Consider the following 26,978-nt stretch of genomic DNA (forward strand, 5'->3'; position numbering starts at 1 on the left):
CAGCACACAGAAAAAATTTCTTCTAAATTCGGTCCCCAGAATCCAGTAATTTCCATCTCATAATCCCTGACAAAGTGCTGGGATACTATTCCTGCCAGTTCCCTAAATAACTTGGTAACAGCTTCACCACTAACTCCACTTGCAGATTAATGCCTAGTACGTAGAATGACATCGTTTCAGCTCCGAGGGGTTCAACTGCCAACTTCCCTAACCATTTATTGCTGCCCTTTATTTCCACATCTAACATATAATCAGTTAGCTATTACAAGATAAAGAGGAGGTTTCTTCCCATGACCTTCCTGAAAAGAAACCAATGCCACTATGTCCACAAATTGAAACACTGTCCCTAACAAATGACACATGATTTTTTTTTTTTGTATAGACTGTATAGAAAGTATTTTAAAGTGGCATCTCCAGGGACATTTATATAATGCTACCCCTATTCAGATAAAGTCATACGATCTGAGACAGCTCTAAAATAAAAGTCACGATGTTTCAGGAGTCCCATCTTAATTGATTCACCTCCTCAGGCATATTTGAGAGACAACCTCAAGTCTCCAGATTCCAAGAAGACAGATTCATTTGATTTTCTGGAAGTGCTAGTCTTTGCTATTCCACAACTGATGAAATCCTAGGTTTCAGGGAGGGAGAGGTTTAAACCAAGAAATACATGTATATACATTTTTTTTTTTTAAACCAAGACATAGCAAAATAGACTGCCAAAGAAATAATTTTCTAAAGAGGGATCTGAGAACACCATTCCAGCACTTTTCACTAATCCTCTGGTTATTGGTGTGCATAAAAAGGTTTATAATCCTTCTGCAATTGTGATATAGGGTTTTCTTGATTTTGTTCTTTTAAAATCAAAGCACCAGAAAGAGAGAGTAAGATCATGTCCTCTTATTTATTTGTGATTTAAATTTGTGGTATAGCAGATTAAGTCTCAAGAGTCAGTGTTTCTTAAATGGACATAGAATTTTAGAGAACAACTTCAGCTAAGTAGCATGTACTCTGACTGGACCACAGCAGGCTGCAAGAATGGCTGACAGACTCCTGCAGTTGCCACAAAATTTAGGTTACATGAAAAGTAGAAATTCTAAAAGCAATTTAGTTAGACAAAAGAAAATGGATCAAACTTCTGATTCTAACACAAAGACCAGCACAAACATTTTCTAGTGGGTAGAATGTCTCTACCCCCTTGGTTCCCATCCTTACTTGGGCGAATGCCCTTACCTGGATTCGAGAATACTGGAGGGTTTCAGACCTCTGTTTTACACGGGAAAAAAATTTAAAACAAATTCCTCATTGCTTTATGGTTTGATGCAGGTCCTACTGATGCACACCCCTACCTGTCCACACCTCTGCCATTTGAGTTTTAATGGAAAGCTGTTTTTCAAAACCAGTCTTTGTTTAAAGCTCCTGATTAAAATATATTCCATGACACTCGTTCCTTACTTTGTGGCTTTTTAATGAGAGTCACAGCCGGCAAATTGGCGCTTTAAGAACCTTTTCTTTTTCTTTTGTTATTACCTTAATTTCATCAATTACCAGTTGATCTCAAAGAATTGCCATTGGAAAATAACATATATGAGTTGAAAGCAACAATTCCAACACTAAGAAAAAAATCAGCCAAGATGTAACAAAAACATCAGAACAGCAGTTAACAAGTTTGGAACTTGTAGGTGGGCCTATCAGCTAAAATTCTATTGTATCTGTTATCAGCTCAGCAAAAAGACTCAAGAGTTAGAGTTGAAGCCTGTGTGTTCTTCTGAAGGGGACTGAGACATAACATTTTCTCCTTGTTAAATCAATGCCTTTAAAAAATTTCCCACTTAACACCATGGATTTAAAAAGGCTTACAAAGGTTACACCTGGAAGAAAACTAAGCCTTCCACACACATTCTTGCTTATGCTTACTGAAACAACAGATTACTTCCTCTCATACCGCAGCGCAATACTTCGAAAGCTTTAATCTGATCTAGTCACAAACTCATTTCTAGAATATATATGCACACACAAATGTAGGACTGCGTACCTTGTAGGTGTTTAGGCTCCACTTTCTCACCAATTCCAATTTCTCCATTGCTGGATTCTTTACTTCATCTGCTAACACAACAGGTCCGCCCTTCTGCTGAGCTCTGCCCCCTGTATCAGAAACAAAGCAAGTCTTTAAGGCCTTTTTGTTTTGTTTAAGGGATCTACAGCGAGTAAGGAAGATTTGTGCAATTGCACATGCAAAAGCAGAATAAGGTAAGAGTAACAGCTTTAATGAACAGGCAAATTTTCAAAATCGATTCAGAAGTTATTTTATAACTGATAGGAAGCATATATATAATATCAGTAATTTTACGTAGCAATAGGCTGAACAAAGCTTACCCGAATGCAAGGAATTTCACTAACCAACCTTACAGTAGCTTTAGATACACATTTATTACTTAATCTGTGATTTAAAATTCCAGTAGTTGATCATCATCTTGGATTTAACCAGTCTAAAAGTTGGTTTACACCCTGCAGATCACTCAATGGAAACGATTGACATATAACAACTGCTGTAACAGAGTACATCCAGTAAAACCAGTAAAGAAATCTCCAAACAGACTTCTCCTCCAATGAATGTTAGCCTTTCTAAAAGACATTTTCAGCCACAAAAAGAATCACTCTTTAAATATATCTCAGCTTTTTAGCTCTTGGTTTAGTAACAATTCTACAAACAGCCAGGGTAAAAGAGCAATGAAGATACAACTGCAAGCAACACATCAAAATATCTACAGCCAGTTGGCACATATTCATGGTTGAATACTGAGCATTCTCAAACTAGTACGGGATATCACAGATTTTAAGTTTTAATTTGGAAAAACTCATTATGGTGTCCTAAACAGTAAGAACTGCAAAGCTCTACCAATTTAAGCAACTTTATTTATTTATTCATGTGCAGTTTTGACTATTGCTGCTTCTATATCATTCGAATAGTCCTGAATGCTACTTAGAGTCACCTTAGCCTTGCTAGGTTATTTGCGTAAGTAAGAGCTTGGAAAAAGAGTCTATCCAGATGCCTCAAGATACTCCTTTAGCATCAAGCACCACTGTCCTTTACGTCTTCAAAATGCTGTGCAAACATTAAGTAATTAATCCTCTCAACACCCTTATGAGGTAACTGAATAAGTTCTCTCCTTTTACATAGAAGGAAACAGACAAAGATGTTAAGTAATTTGCCCACAGGCACAAAATGAGTCAAGTGGCAAAGCCTAGTTTGGGTGTTATGAATTCCTAATTGCCACCTCATACTCAATCCTACTGGAACATGTGAACATTTTGGCAAAAAGAAAGCCCAAAGTTTCAGCTTTAACCTAAATAAAAGATCCTGGTTACTCACATTTTGCTACTGTTCGTTAGTATGAAGATTCGGTAATTAATTGTTTTTCACATTATAGAGCAAAAAGCAGCATACAGAAAGGAAAGCAAAGGATATTTTGTCAACCGTTAAAATCCAGAAATGAGAACCACCAAAAGACCCCAGAAATTGCATTTCTAAATAACAGTACATCAAGTTATTAGAGACATGGAGGAGTTAGTACAGCGTCAGCAGACACAAGGGCGTTATCCATTCAGTGCTATGATACCTGTGGGAATAATTAAATCACAACCTTGTCCAGCCAGTCTGCTAGCTGCTGCACTGCTAGGAGATATAACAGATGGTTTGGGTGATGCTGAGGAACCTGAAAAGTGGACACATTTAACATGAAAATCCACCATCTTCCCTTCGGAGCCTATACGCACTTTTACACAGACAGGTTTTCAAAGCAAAGAAGTATTTGTTTCAGCAACACACTAAGTAGAAGTATTCACAGGAAAAGTTACTGGAATCTCCGGTGGAAACACTTTTGAAAAGGTGCAGATGTTCGTATGAACTACTCCAAGTTTTTGTGATTTAATCTTTTTTTTTCCTAAGTCATGATGCCAAACTTTGCTTTCTTCTTAAAGAATCGTCAAAACAGAACTGACAGGTTCACCAGTGAAGTTTACACTGCCAACAGAAGGTTCCAGGAGACACTGTTAGAACACGCGGCTGCTGCAGTTGAAACCACTGGTTTGGGGTTAGGTAGATTTTACTCCGCACTGATGCTGAATGATATTCATGGCATTAAGGAATGAAGCAGGCTCTGAAAATCTGGACCAATTTCAATTAAACTTGATTACCATCTGTGCCTAAATCTATGACAAAAAAAACACCTCAGCAATAACCTGTCCTAAAAGGATCATAGGAGCCATTAGCTGTTAAGGTGTGTAACTTCCTTCTCAAGAGAAAGGTTTTACAGCACTAGCTTGGTATCTTTTGGACAAGACATACCTTTCAGTGATCTGTACTGTGTGTGCTCCCTAAACGGTTTTAGGATTATGTTTTTCAGTGCTTTGCAACTGTTCCATATGACAAATGCAAAGTGACAATCTTACAGAATTTTCAGGACTTAAAAAAAAAAAAAAAAAAAAGCAAGTTAGCTTTTTCTCTGCAGTAATGAGTCATCAGCATATTGGGGGGAAGCTTTCATTGCTTCTGCTGAGAAATTCTGAGATACTACATAGGGCTGACAGTGTGCCCATTGCAGGATGGGGGCAAGGAATTAAAAAAAGCCCAAGCTTCATAGTTTGGGCTAAAACTTATCAGTAACACCAAAAATATCAGTTGAATTAACCAAATCAACAAACACGTTTTGCCTTTTAAATATATTCTGGAGTCCTACTAGCAACAAGGGGTATACAAATACAACAATAAAACACTTTAATATCACACAGAAATTAAAAGATTGAAAGGTATCTCATTTGCTGTGATATTCTGTGGTGGTACATCACATATGGGCTGCAAGTAGATTTATCTAGGCATAAAAGTTTGATTGCAAGATCCTACTGAAGTCCTAAAGACCAAATCAGTTCAGCAAGTGAGCTAAGACAAGTGGTTAAATAATAATAATGAAGAAAATCCTAGCACTCAATAGTATTAATGCAGCCTTATGCATGTTTGCCATCCCCCCTCCTCCCCCAAATCCTAAAAGCTCTGCTCCTCCAGAATCACTTATTTTGCATTCAAAAGGGAAGCCTGAATAAGGACACAAAGGGAATAAAGAACATTTAAAAACACAGTTATCATTTCTATTTTTCTCTCCAGTTTTATCAAGAGCCTAAGCCTCTACCACTACCACTTCTACCATTTCTGTATGAACATCTGGAAAAACCTGAAAAAAAATATCCTTGGAAGAAAGCTGTAGTATCTGAAGTGTTAAAAACACGTTCAAAGCTCATAATTTGTATACAAAACTTACTGCAGAACATTTAGATTTCAAACATATTAGCATAGCTTGAAATGCATCTTAGACACCGTTTTCCTTATAGACTACGGCACGTAACAGCTGCAACAGTTATGCTGCAAACAGAATACAAAAAGGCAAGGATGATGAGCAGTTTGCCATCTGCTCAGTTTTTACCTAGATATTTTGCTAATTCCAGCCTTAAAGAAACCACAGCATTCACTTAGTAATATATGTAAAGTACAGCATGTAAATCACTGTTTTCATAAGCGCATTTCACAAAACAGGAAATGAAGCAAAATGTAAATTAAATCTACGACTACAAAGAGACTTATTTTCACAGCTGCTCATTTGAGATCACTTCCAACCTTTCAAATTTAGACATCGTCTAAGCTACATAATTCATTAAAATATCCCTTTCACATACTATATCGTTGTATGACTGTTTTTAGACAGATGGGAAACACTGACATTACTGGTTTGTTTACCACTGTTTCTCACTGTTTAATACCAGTTTATACTCTTTTAAACATATTAAGACTAGTATTGAGAATAAATTATTAACTAAAATCCTCCTGCTATAAACAACGGTGACTCTGTGTTTAGAAGATATGAGGAAACTTTTTCATTATGTAATACTTGGAAAAAAAGATCCAAAGCATTAAAATAAGGTATGCATTATAACAAAAAAGGAGATATGTCTCAAGAGCAAAGAAGAATTTCACTAGTTTGTCTGTTTCCGCTAAGTGAACTGTATATCCAGACATAAATATGTTACATTTCACATTGGAACAACACTTGCAATGTATTTATCCACATTTTAACAGACTTTCAATGCAATGTAAGTGTTATACCTTTCAGTTTGACACAGTTTCAAAGTTTTCAAGTGAAATACTTCCTATAACTGCAGGCCAATTTTCCCCTCAGCTTGCATGAGCCCTGTGACAGATTATAACAGTGCAGCATGTAGCTCTATTTTAACACCTCAGGTTGTCACAAAAGTACATCAATCAATATATCTACACCCAAATGCTCCAAGCAGCTACAGAACATTATTATTTCTGACCACATTAAAAATATGCCTCAAGACTTTAAATAGAAAAATTGAGGTTAAAAAAAGCAATTTACCTTTACCTGGAAATGGTCCTGCCTCAACGACTCCCTCTTTGGTGCTGTCAAAGCCATGAGATGTTATTTTGGTTTCAGAGAGTCCAAGTCCAACTGGTAATGAACGCTTCAAGTCCTTAAAATATTTGAATAAAATGGAAAATTGATGTTAAAAAAACATAAAAGTGACTCCAAGGTATTACAATGTAATCTCAGCAGCTCTCAGACAGACAGTTTTGCCCCTAGCCTGGAATGTCTTCTCTGGTGTCACAGCACTCTATTGTGATGCACAAATAAAACAAAGGAACAAGAAGCACCAAGTATAGCTTGTGTATTTAGTTAAATATATTGGTGTGTTAATTCTATGTTTCCCTTCTGCCATTTACAAGGAAAGAAAAAGTTACAAAACCCAAAGAGCTGTTCAGGTTTAAAAGAGAGGCACAACAAGAATGCCACCTCTTACAGCAGCGGTTCCCAGAAGCGTGTCCCCCATCACCACGTCAAGGGGTCCGAAGCTGGTCCAAGCACCCAGAGCCACGTACTCATGCCTTCAGCTAAAGGCAGATCGGAGTGCACAATGATCTCACACTAAGGGCAGACAACATTTTACAAGCAGGAAACATGGCAGCAACTATCACAATGTTAAAGATGAAACACTATTTCACTCCAGGCAAGAAATATCTTTAAAATTTGCAGCATCCATTAACTCTATGAACAGTACGTGAAGTCTCTACACAATCTGACACTGTAAAAACATCCACTTCAAGAGTTTCCCCCGAGCACCTACTCAGTGTCACAAGTGATCCCTTCAGGGAGCAAGAAGCCTACAAAATCCTCCAGCCTACCTGCCTGACCACTTCAGGGCTAACCAGACGTTGAAGTGTGCTATTGAGGGCATTATCCAGACACCTCTCAAACACTGACAGGCACGGGGCATCAACCACCTCTCTAGGAAGCCTGTTCCAGGGTTTGGCCACCCTCGAGGTAAAGAAATGTTTCCTAATGTCCAGTCTGAACCTCCCCGTCACAACTTTGTCCCATTCCTTTGTGACCAGGGAGCAGAGACCAGCACCTCCGTCCCCACCTCCCCTGCCCAGGGAGCTGCAGAGTACGGGGAGTCCACCTCTCGGCCTCCTGCTCTCCAGGTGAGACAACCCAGGCATCCTCAGCCTCCCCCCACAGGACATGCCTTCCAGCCCCTTCACCTGCTTGGTTGCCCTCCTCTGGACATTTCCAAGGGCCGTAACACGTTTCTTATGTTGTGGAACCCAAAACAAATCAGGGAATCACAGAACAGTTGAGGTCCGAAGGGACCTCTGGAGGTCGTCTAGTCCCACACCCCGGCCGAGCAGGGTCACCTGGAGCACACTGCACTGGATCACACCCAGGTGGGTTTTGAATATACCCAGGGAAGGAGACTCTACAACCCCTCTGGACAACCTGTTCCAGCGCTCTGTCACCCTCACAAAAAACTAAGCATTACGAAATTGGAAAACTGGCATTTTATGGAGTCGAGTACTGTTTTACATGCCCTCTGCTTCTATACAGAGGCAAGAAAAGGTAATACTACAGAGGAGCAATAGTGAAATATGCACAGAAAAACTATACATAGCTTTGAAACGCCTATGTCTGGACAGGGACACAAACTATTTCTGATGTAATTAAAAGCACCACATACAAAGTAAAACCTTTACAATCCAATCCATGCATAATACTGCAGCCATCCAGTCCACAACCCAGAAGCGAGCTAGTGCCTAAGAATGACACTGCCCAGAGGTTCAGAACATCCCCAAGTGGCTTTGCATCACGTCCCCACAGACTTAGTCAGTTGTCTTCAGTTTAAGACAAACTCCTGAGAGGAGGGAAAAAGGAAAAGCTACAAACATGAACTCCAACATCACAGAAATCCTGTTGATGTGGAGAACACAGGATACTACTGCAATCGGAGTAACCAATTCCTGTAGCTGTACTTTCACTCATACAAACCAGCTATTTAATAATAGATCATGCTATATTTGTGTATTTGAAGCATTATACCAAAAAGAAAAACGGAAAAAATAAGTAGTATGAACAACAGTAGTCACACACAGAACCTGACCTCACAAATAAAGCATACCACACCATCTGATATGTACTGCTTTCAGCCTTCACAACTTAATTCTGGTACTTCCATTTAAGTACTTGTAGTTAGTGGTGGGATGGAAGGCTTTTGCTTCAACTTAGTGTAGCTGGCAGACAGAGTCCATTTAACTCTGAAGCAAGTCAGTAGGAGATGAAAAAGCAGAAAAGCTTGCAAAAGGGTAACTGGATGGCAGAGGAGAAGATGCACCAATTTAACAAAAATGACACGGCATCAAACATTTTCCCCAAGGGCACCCTGGCACGTTGTATAGTTTTCAGAAATATTTAAATATGAAGCCAAAGAAATGTAGACAGCTAACCTGCTTAAGCATGTTTGAAACAGGAATCTAAGCAATCATCTGTATTTTGCGTTAAAATGCAGAACATCTATTTTGTAAATAGAAAAGTTCATATCTAAACTTAAGCAACTGTACTGCTTTTATACATTCAACTTAACTCTAATTTGAAGCTAAACACAGGCTGAACAAACTACAGGTAAATAAATCATTTACATTATTATAACACACCCTTCTCCAAAACAAAAAAATATGATATTCAGGTCAAGAAAATATATTCAAATCTACAATTGGGTATATACATAGTATTTTTGTAGACATATGTAACTACACAGACAGGCACAAACATTTATTCAAAGGTATCTTTCCTTTTAATGGCAAAAAAAAGGGTGAAGTTCAGTGTAAAGAGCTGCATTCATGCCTGTTTTTAATACTCTTACTAACTAGCTGAAATATACCTTCCTGAAGACAGACATTTATACATGATGAGAATTGTCATCAAAAAGTCAGTGATCATCAATCCACCACCTCTATATTGTATATAAACATGCAAGCTACTGTTCAGTGGAGACATGTTTCTGTATGCAAACTTGAGATTTTAACACGTCATTCTTGCAAATGGTAGTGCTACTTTACATGCATTAAAAAAAGGCTAGCCAAAAATCTGTGATCATTCTGACGAAGCAATTTATCACTTTGATAACTTACAAGGGACGATTTAGAAACAGCCTTAGAGTAAGGCAAAGATGACACGCACAAAACTACATGTTTACAAGAAGCTGTGACAGTAATTGGAGATTTTTGAATGGTAAGGAAGTTAAATAAATCGCTTGCTTTTTTGTTCCCATCAACACTTCCCATGTTTTAACAGGAAGTGAAGTCAGATTCTCCTACAAGACGACACTATATTTTGACCAGTTATTGGTCTTCTAACTAGTGGGAATATTTTGATGATCACAAGAGCTGCTTTCAAATTTGTGATTTCCCATCTTCTTCGTAGTCATGTCACTAGAATTCCAGAATCACCGACACATCTCAAAAGTTTAACTCTGTAACATCATCACCATAAAAAGAGATGCTTCATTCATTGTTTTCAATTGTATGATGCTTAAAAGCATAGCATTGGTTTATGCAGTTACCATCTAAAAGTACTTTAACACTGTAACTTGACCGAGACCCAAGACTAGAGCTGTAAGAACTGCAATTTAGAATATTCCCATGAAATGAAAAGGTCAACTTGCCTATTCCAATCTCTGCCATCTAGGATGATAAAGGTGCAAAGAAGTAAAAGCATGAAGTACAGGTACACAAGACAGCTGCACCAGTTTAATTTGGCCTAGTCAAATCAGTGCAAACCTACATAGTAGAGAGCATTCAAACTACATTAACCAACCTTTGCTTGAATTCCATTTTCAGTTTAAATCATTGTATTAAGCTAAAGATATTTTAGTAAGGTTAACCTTATTTAAGTGCCTCCAACAGGGGTAATCATCAGTTAATTATACAGGTCATGTAGATGAACCAGTATGAATTTTTGATGTACCAATCCTGTTGACATGGTAGATACAGCAAAGAAGTCATGCAGAATGGGTGTACATGAAGGAATTTTGGCTGAGTTACAAGGCTGTTTTCAAAAAGATAATTCCTATCCATGCTCCCCATACTCATCTGAAATGAAGAGGGAAAAATATCAAAACTGTTGTCTCTCCTACAGGTAGAAGTCATGGAGCACCTACAGCAAACAAGGCTGTACTGATTTCACAGTGTCAGTCCATTATTAACGTATCACCAAGTATCATCATTTGCTACTACTAAACACTTTTAAAAGATATGGGTTTAGTTGCCTTTACTACTTTCAAGAAATCTCTTTAAAAAACAACATGTCACTAGCTAACTCATGGAGTGAGTCTGTTAAAAGTTGAGCAACTAAAACTAGAAGCAACATACACATTTTTTAAATGATGGATAACGTTATTAACAAACTATTCAACTTACATCTGGGAAGAAAATTGTAACACGCCTTCTTGTAAAGTTCAGTTTAACATTTTAAAGATTAAAGTATTCTTTAATGAGTAGATCTAACATCTATTCAGTAAGATATAAGGCTCTGAGCTTTCACTTCTTGCTCTATGTAATATGTTAGTGGAGCTCCTCATCCTGCATTTTTCTCTTCTCCTTGCCCTACTACATGACTTAACTCTCACCTTCCATGAAATAATCCGCCAGATCCTCACTTCAGAATAAATTCCAGCTCTCCTCTCATTTATTTTTATGCTTAAAGCTTTGCTCTATGGTGAAGCAGCAAATGGACTGACATATCTCTTCTATTCCCCAACATGTTGCTCTTTACACAGAAGATCCTTTCTTGTTACTCCACACCTTTAGATTTACCTAATGTCGTACTAAAAATCTGCTTTTACATCAGTTTCCCTTCTACTCTCATCATTCACATCCATAATTTTCACTCTTCAAGATCGCATGAAGCAGACCACTTGGCAAACAGGCAGACTGGTCTTTGTTTCATCTCATAAAAACAGTTTTCTACAGTTGATGTGCAGAAAGAAGTTTTAAATCAATCTACAGTAATTAAAATATAATTGCCCAAATTAAGGTCTAGCTATGCCAGTTAACACAGCAAAATCTAAGAAATAGGAACTCAGATGTTTCAGGGAGAACTTGAGTGATGAGACTGGGGGAGTTTTGGAAAGGTAAAGACAAGAGCTTATTACTAGTATTACATACAATATTTAATAACGTTTTTGTCCCCACAGGAGTGCAAAAAGAGGCAGAAAGGAATCTATACTGAAAATGAAAGGAAACAATTGGAACACGAATTTTGGAGATGCAGACTGATAAGAACTCAACACAGATTTGGAACAATAGTTTCAACGTAACAAGTAGCTTACAACTGCCTGAATGCCTTCACAGACACGAACATTTTTAAAAACTATTTTAATTATTCCTGTGCAGCTTCCACATTATGCCTTTTTTCAATAAGGAGCCATATAATACACTCCTCTGCACAGTCCTCAGCTCCACAACCCTTCAGGGACATTAAAGCAACCACTATTCTAATCAAAATGATAATAGCATGGGAAGAAAACTGTGGGAGCAAAATCCCCTGTAAAAATCCTCCCTAAGTCAGAGATAAGCGAAATAAACCAGTGTAAAATAATAACCAACACGGTTTTCTGTTTCAGTCTTCTTGTACAAAGCAGTAAGAAAAATATGTTTCCTTAGTAATTGCTGAAGTCCTCTATTATTAGCATAGAGTAACAAACATCCAAACATTGGCAAACTCTTCTAAACATCAAGTCTTTAAAGCATAACTGAGTTTCAACAGAGCTTGGAGAGCTGAAAGCACTGCATCAAGGTTTCCTGTAATAAGGCGACATTAGACATTTCATCCAATGATGATTGAAGCCACAGGCTTTATTAGTTAAAAAAAAAAAAAAAAATTCCATCTACCATACAGACAGGACAAAACTTGTCAGAATTCCTTAGGCATCTCTTATTATTACAAACCAGAGACTGAGTATGTCCCAGCATATTTCTGAATGAAACTTTACAGCTAAGCAAACACTTAAGTTACCTCATAAATATTCTTTTGATTCTTTTTTCTTAGACATAGGGAACCAACAATTTACTGAAGATCCATCAAGCAGTGCTCTAGCCTATGTCCACAAGGCTGGAACCAATATGCTTCTCCTGCAATTAGGTTATGGCAATCCATTCTGTCTGATGTTCTGCACAGCTAAATGCATTTTCCTTCAAACAATGAGCAACGCTGCTTGCCACTTCCAGGTAAATACATTTGTACAATATTGTCTTGCAAAATGAAATACTTGCCATGCTTGAGTACATACAAACACCACACTCAGTGAAAACTTATGGATGAGGTCTGATCAGAGTGCTAAGGCTGCAAGTCTAGACTAAAGCTTAGTTTTGTAACTAAAGAACCCTGAAGACCCTAACTACATATTTACTCAGTCTACCAAAACCATGCAATCAAAGCTGCTAAAGTACTTGTGGCAAAGTAACAGTAGAAGAGCAAATAAAAACACAGGGTAAGTCACATTTTTTTCCATTTACATCTGAATTGTACAATGTCTAGATGAACAGCTCCCTGATTACAGCAAGTAAAAAAAAAAAAAAGAAACTAAAGTAACCTTACTCCCCAGCCATCCGGCAAGCTGTAATTGAAATGTAGATTGGAGTTTGATTGGACTGAACTCCAGTGTGGTCAAAAATTCTTACTGAACACTGTGGTAACACTGCAACTTCAGAAAGGAGCAACAAGCCATTACTTAAGCGCCCTCCTAAAAAACAGTGCTTAGCTTGTCATTTCCATAAGTTGATAGGAAAAAAAGACCCCTGAGAACTTGGCACATAAGTTCTGCGGTGCAATGTGTATCGCTTTAGGTTAGAACAAAAAAATTACTGAAAATATTGGCACGAAAAAAAAGAAAGAGGAGAGCATTAAGCATTAGAAATAACAAACACAAAGATAAATAGAAGCTTAATATTAGAATTTGAGACTAACAGATTAGTAAACAGATCTAGATGTTAATTCCAAGAAGATTGTTTTCTTTGTTTTGTTTACAAGCAGCCCTGGTTATCACATATTCTGAGTTTAGGTCACACATGCAGGTCTTAACCTGTACAAGGCAGTTCAAAAAAATTCATCTTCACTGATCCCAGAATAATTACTGTGAAAGAAATTACAGCAGTAAATACAACTACGTTTGCAAAGTATAAATTTTCTGCAATTTATGCAAGCATTTGACCCATTTTGGGGTTTAGTGGAAGTTTTAAAACAGAGTAAACTTCAAGCCACAAAAGCATGTAGCATGCCAGCAAAAACCTACCTCAAATTTTGTATTTGGCCACAGACAAATACTTATTTAACATCTCAATTTTCCACAGAACATGGTAGTTATACTTTGAATAAACAAGGGCTCTGACCCAGTCACTAAGTGCAATTTCCATTTACTGTAACTACCGAAGAAGTATTGAACACACTAGAGTGAAGAAGCAATTCTTAGGCCAAAGAAAGATACCTCTGAAGCAGCAGTCGAGTCACAGCAGCATCAAGGTCATCAGCCTTAAAAATAGTAAATTTGCTTCTCAATTTCCAGCTGAAACCAAATTTACTGTCACTTAAAGGTAGATTTCAGTTGTCCCATTTAGATATAAACATATCTTTATCAAAACTTGGATGATGTGTAATGAAGTGAAGTTAAAACTAGGATTTACATTATGTTACTGGTAGATTTTGGTTGAGCAACAAATCTTAGGAATCACGTGCCACCCCTTACTGCCATACATTTGGGGGGTAGGGGGCAGGGTTGGTTTGGAAAACAACCCCGAAACCAAAAAACAACTCTTTCAGCAGAATTAGGAAAAAAAAATAGTACCAAGTGCAGTATTTTTAATATGGAGCTCCAACATGGATGTAATAACATCTCATGAAGTTTTATACCTTTTTACAGTCACACTCATTATACAACTACACCACAATTGAAGTCAAATGGATGTTTGTTTCAAGGATTTTTTTTTTTTAACTATCTATTAAACTTTGCTGTATGTATATTTTATTTACAATAATAAATTATTATAATATGTAACCATATATTACACTATTAATATTTAGAAAAAAACCCTCTACTAATAGACCTTTTATAGAAAAAACTATTGCAATGTGCAGTATCTGCTTCATGGTTTGTCATTTACTAGCTTCAGAAGATCTTCCCCATTAAAGCTAAAGCCAGACTGAAGTCAAAATTATGCCTACACTTATTTTACCAATAACCAGGAAATATATTCATGGTGTATGTGTAATTTGTTTTTAAACTTGCAGAATTGTTTCCTACCCCCCAATAATCAGCATTTTAATAGGACAGAACAAAACATCGATGTTCAGTTCAGTATTTCTTTTAGAAATAATTCTGCATTGCAAGTCACCATGGAACTGTCAAAGCTTCCTTAAAATCTAAATCTTGTCAGATATCAAGTAGGTGTGAATAATTAGCTCATTTTCGTAACTCCAACTGTAAAGCAAAGTAAGAATAAAGAAAACCAATCCCAAATTCCATAAACTGTAGCATAGCACCCTCTGCTGGACAGTCAAAGACAAGAAGAAATGATAATAAAGTAAAGCAAGGATAAAAAAAGAACCACAGACAGATCTTTATGGAAGTATAGCTTCTTTTCAAAATGCTACAAACACATTGCATTCTGATACAGCTCATACAGTAGTACTCTTTTAGCTTCAATACAAGAAAAGTTACTTCTGCCGTGTTTACAGCTTCAAATCAGAATGCGACCATCTTTACTTCCAGGCACATTAGAAGTAGCTTGCCTTAGACTACTCAATACTTTTTCATGTATATTAGTTTAGGACTTGGTTGCCTGAATTCACAGGAGCTGGTAATTCTCATATTTTAAAAGTGCTTATTTTCCTGTTTAATGAATAAAATTGTGCGATTAAAAATCAGGTCGCTCAAGGTTAGAGTTAATAATATTGAAGTGTATACATGCAATTGTGCATTACAGAGCCAGATTTCAAACTAAGAAAAGACTGCTATTGCTAATATACCCTTTTCTATATTAAGAAAGAAAAAAAAAAAAGCTATTGCAATGTGTAATCTCTGCTTCATTTTTTCCCCAGTCAACTTTAACAACAATTTATCAGTTTCAAAAGAGGTTTTCCACTGAAGCTAAAATCAGAAGACAGCCAGAATTAGGCATATGCTTATTTTACCAAAATATTTTCCTTTTGTTCTGGCAGGCAGTCAGGCAATCCCTGTAAATCAATCCTCCAGTTTGTTTAGAACTAGGTTAAATAGAAAGAAAGAGTACAAGTAATCTAAGTACCCCAAGAAATTCTTTTTCCTCTTAAAATAAGAGAAAATAAAAACCTTACATCAACAGTTGTAACCAGAGACCTACAGCTTACATAAACTCTATCATGTTTATGTCTCCAAGCTTATTGTCACCATTTACAGTACAGTATATGTACATCACATATACGTCACATACATACACACTAAATGTATTTAAAACTGCAGCTTAATTATTACAATCAGTAAGGTACAGCAAACTACTTAAACAATTTTAGCAAGAGCCAACTGTAGTCTGCTAGAGCATTTAATAAAGTGTACTGTAAAATTTGAGATCCATCAGAAAACAAGCTTGTGTAGCGTGATTTGTACGTACCCTTATGCAGAATTTCCTCGCTATTCTTGCGAACAAGATTAACATATTTAACAATCTAAACTTCCAAAAGCTTTACAGAGCTGTCTTGACTGAAGTCCTCTGTGTTGCATTGTAACTTCAGCATTTCTGGTAACAGTACATTGTTAGACACCAAAGACAATTCTTACCCTATTAAAGCTGTGCTCATGGGAATCTTCCAGCTGTCCATTGCTAGTCACAGGAATTTCTGCTGCTGAATTTTTGGGAGACTCTTGAGCCATTGCACCTCCCTATTGTACAAGAAACAGGTTAGTATTTGTCTTAAATTTACAAGAAGTGATCTGTATTAAGATATTTGATGTTTAAGTCTTCTAATAGCCGATTTTATTTCAAACTCCTTTTTGGTAATGTTCTGATATACTTGGTCTGCAAAGATGCATTTCATCATGTACCCTGACACATTAATAAGCTAGCACATCTCAGAAGTAACTGAAAGCTTCAAGACTGAAAAAAAGAAACAACCAAAGTTAACTGATGTACCATACGGCAGAGGGGTGCCAGAAAAATTAGACATGGGGCCAAGCTCAAGTATTTTCCATATACATACATGTACTTGATCCTTGGAGTACTTAATGCATCTCAAACTACAACAAAGGTCAAGTTTGTTGTTTGCTAAAGAAAATTGTACTCACTAATGAAAAACAAAAAATATAAGAAAAGAGCAACAAGTTTAATCACGTATTACCAAAAACGTGATGATTCCAAGCTTTCAAACTGTTTAACTTGCTTTTTATTTTACCATAATATAGTGCCACCTTCTGACTAAACTGTTGGTATTCAGCTCTGACTCAAACAACAGCAGAAAACCTAAAGCGAAATGTGGAAACAAGAACTTAGAAGCAATCAACGCAATTCAAGATTCAGAGTTAGTTTTGTGATGCTGCTGTTTCGTGGACAGCAGAAGCAGTTGTGTAACCACTGCTTTCAATGAATGACCTACACTAAAACCTAGAAGAGAGTCTCAGAAGCGATGGACACCACATACAAGCACCTGAAAAGGGAGCAGCACCCCATCATTCTCAAAATGAAGACAGAGATGCTAAAAATTTATCAAGCCACTGCTGCCCAAATGTACCCTTCCCCAAGAAATATGTAAGTTGGCTCTCTCAAAAAGCTACCCTTAACTCTTCAGGACAGCTTCATTAGTTAACTGAATTGTAAACAGGACAAAAAGAATCAGAACATATCCAAGCCAGTGTTTGTTCAACTACTCATATGAAAGTTGTCTGAAGCCTTCAAACACGCTCGTGCACCTTTGCCAGACTCCGAAGACAAGGCACACCAACGCACACCATCAACACGTATGTGAGCATGGTTTCTTTCTTCACTTAGAGCTCAGAAACCATCAAACTGAGCCAGCTGCTTTCCAATGAGAGGCTCAGGAACAGACCCAGGCCCATCAGGCTGAAGTACCAGCAGCTGCTCCAAGAGCACATGAAGCTTTTACAGGACATCTCCATGTAACGACTTCCTCAGGATCACCTGCATCGTTCTTCATTGGCAACACCCTCTGTCACAGCCCACTGCTAGTATTCCCCTTACTCCCTCCTATCCTCTCTTGATTTACGTGCAGATTTTGGGAGTTCAACACATAACACCTGCTTCATTATGCTCTGAGGCCTCCCAAGCTTTCTTCTAACTAGGCACTGTCTACAGGCTCCAACACACATCCTCCTCTAATTCTAAATAGCTTTCAAAGCCATGTTAACATACATGTATCTTCTTCCAAGGACTGCAATTTACAGAGATTTCACCTCATTTTATCTTTTGAAGCACAGCTCACTATTCATACATCATTTGGTAGCTTTAAAACCTGATTTACATTTGTGAAATTTGTAATAAGCTTCTTGAATTTTGCAGCATAGAACAACAACACAGAGAAAATGGCAAGGAGACCTAAGTCCGTCTAGTTCTGAGTAAATGTTACCTTCTACACAGAGAAGAAAAAGGCCAAGGGCAAGCCAGCCTATGAGAACCACACACATAAGAACACCAGTCTTTGAATATATCCCACAAAAATTAACTCTGAGGTGATGCACCTTCCTTTTTGAAAATCAAGACTAAGTTAGAAACACTGAATTGAAACCTACTCTTTCAAAAACTGCTTTATTAAACATAAAATGAGAAGCAAAACATTCAGGCACAGCTTCTGAAAAAAAAAAAAAAAAAAAAACCAAGTCACAATATTTTAGAAGTTCTAAAAACACAGAGTTCAAAATCATGTCAGGAAAAGTCAGCGTGCTACGCACTCAAGGAAAAGTGACTTTACAAGACCCTACCTTGCCCTATCGGCCGCTCCCATTAGCATTCAGTGAGTGCCTTCTTTCAGCCCTAGGAAGGAACAACTCACGTTGCATGGTCACATCAGCCTAGCAGACCAAGTTCTCTGCAGAGACCAGTTTTCAACCATGGCAATTATTCACAGACATACAGGCTCATGCATACACACCTCTCTGTCAATGCTTACATTAAAAAAACAACATTCACCAGCTTCTCTGGGCAATTTATGAAACCCAGGAAGGCCTAGAAGCAGCTCAGATGTTTATAGATATTTCCACTTGAGGCAAACCTTGGCGTCACGTTCAGAGAAAAGCAAAAAATAACTTTCTAACTTCAGCTTCCTGACACATCTGAACGAAAACACCGGCCTTGGTTGCTGAAAGGAGGAAGTTTCACTACTCCCCCTCCCCGGTCCCTGCCATGAGCCACAGGGTCCCACCTCCCCGCCCCACAGGCCAGCCGCTCACCGGACTGCACGGTGACCAGACCCCACTCACTAACCCTGCAGGAAGACCTTTCTGCAGTTTCAGTAAGTTGAATTAGTTTACAATTAAGTCAGACAACACTAGAGACATGAAGTGAGCAGCATCAAAAAGGAAGTAGGATGAACTGTTAGCTCATCTCAACAAGAAACTACAGCCTGTATTTTTGTCAGTCAAAGCTAGCACTGCTGTCACGAACAGCAAATCCTTGCCCTTTTTTCTGCCCTTCACCCCAACTCTTTCCCTCAAGATCAACGTTGCCTATTCTCCCACCTCTTCCCTGGGCCAGCACTTGTGTTATTTGCACAGCAAACAGAACTGCAGGAACAACGCAGGTTAAAAGGAAGTGACCTATGCCCAAAAAGGGGATGGGGAGTATTTCTACGCAATCAGTTCTCCACAACAGTTCATCACACTGCTCCAGCATTCCTACCTACCTACTAGAGGGGGTGACGATGGAATAAGAAAGTATTGGGAGTTAAGAACTGCTTTCGGCCACAGCACCAGGTAAGCCTCAGTAGTGCAGTATTTCAAAATGCTGATTACAAGTGTAGGCTATTGCCAAAACCAGAAGCTCTTTGCTTCTGAAAGCAGCTTCCTGCAACTTCACTCACTGTACGCTTACTGCTCTGAGGGAAAACTAACCTATTAAATCTAACGGTGTTTCTGTTAAAGCAAGGAGGATGATTGCTGAACAGGGCGCCCCTTCAGCAAGCACAGCCCACAGCTCATTTAAATTGAGCACACAATGAAACTGCATCCTCAGAAGAAAACCTATCATATGCACGAAGAGTAAAGGAAATCCAAGTTCCCGAATTTGAAATTGAAATGAAAGTGATTAGTAAAGGAATGAATGAAATAAACAGCACAGAAAACAAGTATTTGTCTTTTTCACTCTAGAGCACTCGAAGAAACATTTCTCTGAGTGGCTAGCTGTTAGTGGGAACCTTCACAGTTCCTTCATAATTTTAGGACGATCAGACTTCTGAAGACGCAAGCTGTAGCTGCGCCCAAGAACACAAACTAACCACCCCAAAAGCCAACAAAAAAGACTGATGCACCATGCCTTGTTATAGTCAGGCTGCACAAGAATTGCTACCTTCCAAGCACCAATCCTTTCCTCCTGCTGTACACACCTGACTCTGCCCTGCCCAAATCTGTTCGGCTCACAAAGCAAACACCCAGCAGCGGACTACTGGTTCAGGTACTCATTTCTCATGAACTGGATTGTTCTTAAATGTCCCCAAACCAAACCCACCCAACTCCAGACAATATGCATAAACTCCTACCCCCAAAACAATTTCCCTGTGCTACATGAATCATCCTTTTTGTCAGTCTGAAACCTCGCTGGGATTGGCTGATCTCACACAAATACGGCTACCACCCAATCACCTCGGAGTCAGACTGCACCTCTTCTCCAGCTGGGGGAAATTCATCAAGTGTTGCGGATTCATTCCTGTGTTCTGACATACCTGAAAACAAAATAGGGTTGGCATGCGTTAATTGGCGTGAGCGGAGCTGGATGCTGCACCTTGCAGAAGCTCAAGCAGAGGTTCAGAAAAAGATTACTTTAAAATAATCTGTTAAAGCAAAGAGAAACCTCCCTGTTGTGATGAGGACCAGGATTTAGCTCTCTGAAAAGAGGACTAGGAATCCAGCCTAGCAGAAGCTCCTGTTGGCAGAACAACCTTCCCTGCACAGAACGCTCAGCTTGCGACATCAAACCTGGGCAGCCAAACAAGGTTCTGCAGCACCACCACAACAGTTACACCCTACCACTGCACAGGACAGGATTCTGTTCAGAAATCAGGTTTACCCACGTTATACGAGTTCATATTGATACTAATTCACTGGATCCCAGCAAGCTGTTCACTCTGTTACGCCCAACCAGGAACGGAAGTCTGTCTGTCCATTTCATTATTTCAACAGATGGTTAAAAAAATAATAAACATCTCACCTATAGAGGCAAAGACAGTCACTAACACGGAACATGTGCGAGAAATTGTGATTTGAGTGATCATGAAAGCCAGCTACTTTTCTTACTTAAGCCGTATTAGGCACGCAACCTGAACTGACTTCAAACAGCTGGTAAGTACAGGTGATACTGCAACTCACCCAGGGGTTTGCAAGGAGGAAACAGCAGTCATTAAAAATTAAACAGACTGTCAGCACTGAGCATAATCATACCTGACTGGAGTTTGTTAGCCTTGCCCCACTGTATACAGATGCGGTCACATCGGAGATTTGAAAAAAAGCAATCACCACCTAAATTGCATTTCAATTTCCCACGGTATAAAGCATTCTAAACAAAGCAAATAATTAATAAGGTAAGCAGCTCGCATGACAGGGGAACTAAAACAAGGACACAAAGGCTGAGAAACAGAACCATCTAGCTCACGTTACATGGGATAACCTGTTACTTGCAGCGTAGAAGCCAAGGCATAAAATTAGAGAACTCCTCAGGAAAGATGGCAATTCCCTCAGGGCTATCACTGAGTGACATAGGGATTTTCCCCCTACCCACTTATACTAAATTCTTTTCAAACTGGTTTGCAAATTATGCCTTTTTCTTTTAATTCATGTGAAGGACCACATAGCAGAACCACTGCTTCCCCACGCAGCCCTCTCCAGACCCTTGCTTCCAGCTGAAAACAACCAAACATCTTCATGTCTAACAGCTGCCTTCTGAGTAGATATACAATTTCCATTAAGGACCAGAATAAGTGTCATTTCTTCACCCTGCTGGCTAAACAGCAAGCTGAGTTCATCTTTCAGCACAGCCTTGGCTGCGACAATCTGTACCTCAGTTTCAGGGATCCCAGAGTTTTACCTCACATAAAGCCTCACGTACCATCACAATGCTATTTAAAACTATTAAATGCTAGAAGCAGCACAAAAATGTTTTTCTGATCAACTCAAGAATTCTTAATAATGTAATATAGAGGCACATGTACGATCTCACAAACCCATGTAGAGATACTGTGTAAAAACAAAAATAATTAGGAAAATGTCAATGACATTTGCTGTTATACCCCCCCCACACACACACATGGAGCTGCTTATATCATGTTGTTTACTTGAAAGCAAGATGAACACGTGCACCACAGCTCTGCAGATGACTCTTTAGCATACCACAACATCCCTCGCCATCACCTGCAACCACACTGTCCAGAAGCACTGGTTTCCAGGCACCGATTCACAATTCTCACTCAGGTACTTTGGCCCTTTATTTTACACGTCTTCACCAAAGCTTTAATTCCACGGGATGCTTGGTGGGAAAGCCCCTTACTACCACAGCCAAAGGAACCTAGAAAGCAACCTCCATCCCACTCCTAAGGCAGGAACAAGAATTGGGGCCACTTAACTATCAGGTGTGCCAGACTTTGTCTCGGCAGACAGGAACACGCTCTGAAGCAGCCATCCGATCTGCCTGCATGGTTCCTTCCCTGCCCTGCAGTTAACGCATATTCACAGCTTTCTCTTTTGCCCAAATACGACCATCTAGTCAGGGAAGCAGCTGAAGCATTTAAGCATGCCCAGGACCACTCTGAACCCCTCTGATGAGCTGACCAAGTCACAGAACCACGATACTCATCCCTGTGAGATTCCAGTCACATCCAAATGATGCTGCAAGTGGCATTGAGTTCCTCACCTCATCCCTGCTGTAAAAGCAGCCAAATGCTGAGAGCTGTTCTGCAAATACTCACAAGGAAGCAGAACAGTAGGGAAAACAAAGTTTAAAACCCCAATATTCCCAATACCCACTGCATTCCAGGACTACGCAGATGAAACAGGTTGAAATTTTAAATGTTTGTGTCAAAAAATCACGAGAAACAAACCCCCTGCTTTGCAAGAAGCAAATAATCTACTTTGAATTCAATTAATGAGCCTGTCCAAACCAAACGTAGAAAATAACCTCCCCTTCTTCATGCCGATGGAAGCTTTCCTAGTGACCACAAAGAGCATCCTAAGCCAGCCATCTTTAGCCTTGGAAGGCACCAGCCAGCAGCACCAAGCCCAAGATGCAGGCACAAAAAGAGCATGAAGCAAGTACTCTGAATTCCAGCAGCCATGCGGAGCATCCAGGACTGGAAAACCGATGGGTGGACAGATGGATTTTTATGGAGTCTGAAGGTATTTCACCCTGTTTCCTACACAAGTTTTACACTTTCTTTCACCGTCTTTTCACAGCTCAATCCATACAAACATGTGCCGGAGAAGAAGAGGGGAGACCAAACAGACCGGGATTCTCCCCTCCACGGCAGGGCCAGCTTACAGGCTTATCAGATTACCACCTCTGTAATTCCAAACTTGCTGACCATAACTAAAACCAGACCGTTTTTAGAGCCCTGGAGATTTACACACCTTGTCTTCAACCGGCAAAGTAAACAAATCAAAACCTTTGGAACAGCATCCTAAACGTCCCTCAGGGCGAGCCTTTCCTTGACACTTCAGGAGTTACAGTTAGCAATACAAGAGCATACTTACAGGCTACCTGCAAACACGCACTAAACACGTTATCAAGAGTAAAGCCATTTTGAATGAAGGGTTTATTCTTAATGCAGTTATTAAGCAAATGACTCCTGCGGTCTCAGAAAAGAGCACCAGGGGATTCTCAACAATTACATCTGCTTTTCTAAGCAGGATGCTCTGGCTCCTGAAGTTGTTCTATTAATTAACGAGCTGCCTTTAAGATGAAAGCATCACATCTTCCGTCCAAACAAAGCGTGCTGCATTTACTGTCTTGCTACTCCACGGCATGCAGAACCAGCAGAAGCTCTTGTAACATTGCAGAAAATTTCAGTGTTGATGGAAAACAATGAATCGATGCGTAGTTAGTTAGTTTTGACTTACAAGTAGTAACAGCACCACTAATTCTTGTCAAGATTTTTTTTTTTTAAAGAATTGGGAAAGCAGTCAGCACTTTCTGCTGCAGTCACACCGTCGTTTCCCCTTTATGCTGTTCTCTTGCAAGACCAAGTTATATGTGAAAATCACAAGACACTGAGGAGATGAAGAGTGGGGAATAGGGCTGCAACTTGCTTACACCCCACGTCCTCCAGGTCAGGCTGCTCCCAGCTGCTCTTCTCCTCTCTGGACTGTCAAAGGCACAGGTTTCTATTGGGATTGTAACTTCTACCAAAACAGAAAGAACCTTCTGACTGAGACAGTACCACAAACTCCATTTTTTCCACCCTAATGCTCTTCTGTATGATCCTTTCCCTACATTTTAACCATGCAGGTGCACACACATAAGCAGATAAATATAAATGACTGAGACAACCGTTTAGCTGGAGTTGCACTGATCACCAGACACACTCTTCCAGCCCTGCAGAATCACATAGTTATCTAGGTTGGAAGAGACCTCCAAGATCACCTGGTCCAACCTCTGACCTAACACTAACAGTCCTCCACTAAACCATATCCCTAAGCTCTACATCTAAACGTCTTTTAAAGACCTCCAAGGATGGTGACTCCACCACTTCCCTGGGCAGCCTGTTCCAATGCCTCACAACCCTTTCGGTGAAGAAGTTCTTCCTAACATCCAGCCTAAACCTCCCCTGGTGCCCCTTTAGCCCGTCCCCCTCGTCCTGCCCCCAGGCACGTGGGAGCACAGACCAACCCCCACCTGGCTACAGCCTCCAGTAAGGCACCTGAAGAGCCCTCGGGTACCCTCCTAGGGCACCAGCAGGCAGAGCCGACTGCAAACACCAAACACCAACCCCTTGCCCCCAGCCCCCCCCAGCCCAGCCCAGGCCGCCCCCAGCCTGGGGGCACCCCGTGGCAGGGCCTCAGCGCCCCCCGCCGCCACCCCGCGGCCTCTCCCCTGTCCCCCCCGTCCCCCCCTGCCCCTGCCGGTCCCGGGGCCCGTCCCGGTGCCTCACCTGGCGGCGGGGAGGCGCCGGGGGGGGGCAGGGGGCGCGGGCCCCTCCTCGCTTCTCCTCCGCCGCCGCCACCGGCAGCCGGAAGCGCCTGGCCGGAAGGGCGGCGGGCGGCGACCCGGCGGGGGACAGGCGCCGCTCTAGGCGGCGGAGGGCGCGACTCTCTATGGTCGCTCCGCCGCCGGGGCGTCGCCATGGCAACGGCGCGGCCCAGGCTTGGGGCCCGACGGGCGCCGCTGGGGTTTCCCTCTCAGCACCCTCAAAAAGTAAAAAATTTGAGCTCCTTCCAGCTGGTGCTCGCTCCTCCAGCCTCTGCCTCGCGTGTAAAGGGTCATCAGAAGTCTGAAAGTTAAACACTGGCGCTGTCTGTCCCATAGGCTGCACAAATAATAAAGGGGTGACACCGACTGCTGGCTGCGGTCGAGGTGCTGCAGCGGTGTCAGGGGGAAGTGACACCAGAGACTGCTGCGAAAAGTTACAACGAAGCAGTATGCAAACGAGAAAACAAAGGAAATGGTGAGGGCACAGAGGCCCGAAGTGATTTTGCACAGGCAGCACGAGTAGGGTTTCCATAGGGTTTGCCCTTGGGGGAATACAGTTCTGTGTGATGGCTTGGGAACTTGTGAAATGCCCCCAAATAACACAAAGGTGTGTGCCACAGGAAGAACATCAGATGAAGCTGGGGCATTTGTTGATGATGACGATGAGGATGAAGGTGATCAACTTCAGGGAGCTGAACAGCCTTTACTGTCAAAAAAGCGACTCAGTGCTTTAGATACCCTTCAGAGATTTCCCAGAAGCCAAGACACAAATGATTCTTTTCCCTATTCCCTAGCTGACCTGGAGAATTATATTCAGAACATAACATGTAAATAAATATTTTTAGCAAACTGTGAAGGCATGTAATTGAAAAAGGGAGTTATAAAAGTAAACAAAACTATGGCAGCTCAATAACAAGTGCTGCAGCAATCTTTTCTCGTGTGTCTTGCTCAGGTGCATAAATGTGTATAGCAAAAGAAATTTGAAATAATGACAAAGGGCTGCAAGATGAGTGTTCCACAACAGTAGGAGGAAAAACCGTAAACTTTGGGACAAAGAGAAGAAATAACTTGAACATTTAATATAGTGACTGTAGTAGGTACTGTAGTAGGAGGCAGAACCAATTCTTTGAGTTCCTTGCTGCACTGACTGACCTGGTACCCACCTGGAATACTTTCTTCAGGAAGAGATTAGTGCTACTTCACCTCAGTAATTTCACTATTTTTTTTAATGACTTTTTTTTTTTTTAAATAATATTTTCTTGTCCTTGTTCAAGTTCTAACCACAGTTTATTCTTAGGTGATGAACAGCAGAAAGCAGCTTTCATTTTCTTAAAGCTGCTCACGTGGAGATAAGCACAAGTGGCATAAGCATTTATCAAATAGTCAAAAGACAAATAAACCTTTACTTGTTCTTTGAAGGGATCAAAAAAGGAAGGTCATGCTTCTCCCTCCCAGCCTTTTTGATATTTGGATTTGGTCTAGGCCCTTCTGTACAATTCTGTGTGTTGCTACAGTTAATAAAGGGGACACAATCAGCTTATGCAGTATCTGCACTCCAAAACGTATTAAACTGTTGCTATATTTACTATACTTGGTAATAAAACAAAGTGCCTCATCTTGTCTTCATCATCATGCAGTCCTATATAGGCTTTGCTGTGGGCTTCCATGCACCAATGCAGTTTACTGTTACAGGTACCATTAACTGTGGTTCTGTTGGCATTAATGCATTTTGAAGTTAAGTAAACCACAGTATATTTACACCTCTTCCAGTATGCATTTCAAGCAATGTAATCATACCATAGTCAAAAATCTCAATTTATATGAGACATGGTGTCCTTTAGGAAACCTGTACAATTTATTATGGTGCTTAAAATTAAACCGTAAGAAACAATTGCTTGTTTATTTAAAACTTCAATTTTCATTAAATATTTTGGCAAAGCTTTGCTTACTTTTCTGGTGGAGGATGGTATCAATTTGTAAAACCATTTTGGAAAACTCTGTATCCAAATGTGACAGTGAAAATATGTTTTTGTTTGTTTTTTGGGGGGGCTCTTTTTGTGGGGAGGTGAGAAAATTCCTATTGCTAAACTCTATGAATGTTTTACTAGAATACCTAAAAAAAAAAATAAAATGTTTTCTTGTTATTAAAAATCTGATGTGAATTTCATCCAAAGGACATGCTGATGAAATAAGAAAATTCTTTCAAAATTTC

The 26,978-nt window shown here is 39.9% G+C and overlaps 1 protein-coding gene across 8 annotated transcripts in view; it reads right to left on the bottom strand.

Annotated features, from left to right (window-relative positions):
* The window catches only part of ARFIP1 (ARF interacting protein 1), a 42,185-nt gene extending 17,374 nt beyond the window's left edge, over nt 1-24,811 (bottom strand). The window contains exons 1-6 of one of the 8 annotated variants that reach the window (XM_084286627.1): nt 24,729-24,791; nt 20,236-20,315; nt 16,210-16,311; nt 6,435-6,543; nt 3,645-3,716; nt 2,036-2,145 (exon numbers count right to left, since the gene is read on the bottom strand). In XM_084286627.1, coding sequence (XP_084142753.1) covers nt 2,036-2,145; nt 3,645-3,716; nt 6,435-6,543; nt 16,210-16,311; nt 20,236-20,313 — 471 coding nt within the window. In that variant the 5' untranslated portion in view covers nt 20,314-20,315; nt 24,729-24,791. Of the gene's footprint in view, nt 1-2,035; nt 2,146-3,620; nt 3,717-6,428; nt 6,544-16,209; nt 16,312-20,235; nt 20,316-23,890; nt 23,980-24,728 lie in introns of all 8 variants that reach the window. The other 7 variants (XM_084286624.1, XM_084286626.1, XM_084286623.1 and 4 more) reach the window with 7 other exon arrangements.
* Nucleotides 24,812-26,978: the final 2,167 nt, after the last annotated feature.

This window comes from Netta rufina (assembly GCF_964035555.1).
Source record: "Netta rufina genome assembly, chromosome: 4".
NCBI classification, from domain to species: domain Eukaryota; kingdom Metazoa; phylum Chordata; class Aves; order Anseriformes; family Anatidae; genus Netta; species Netta rufina.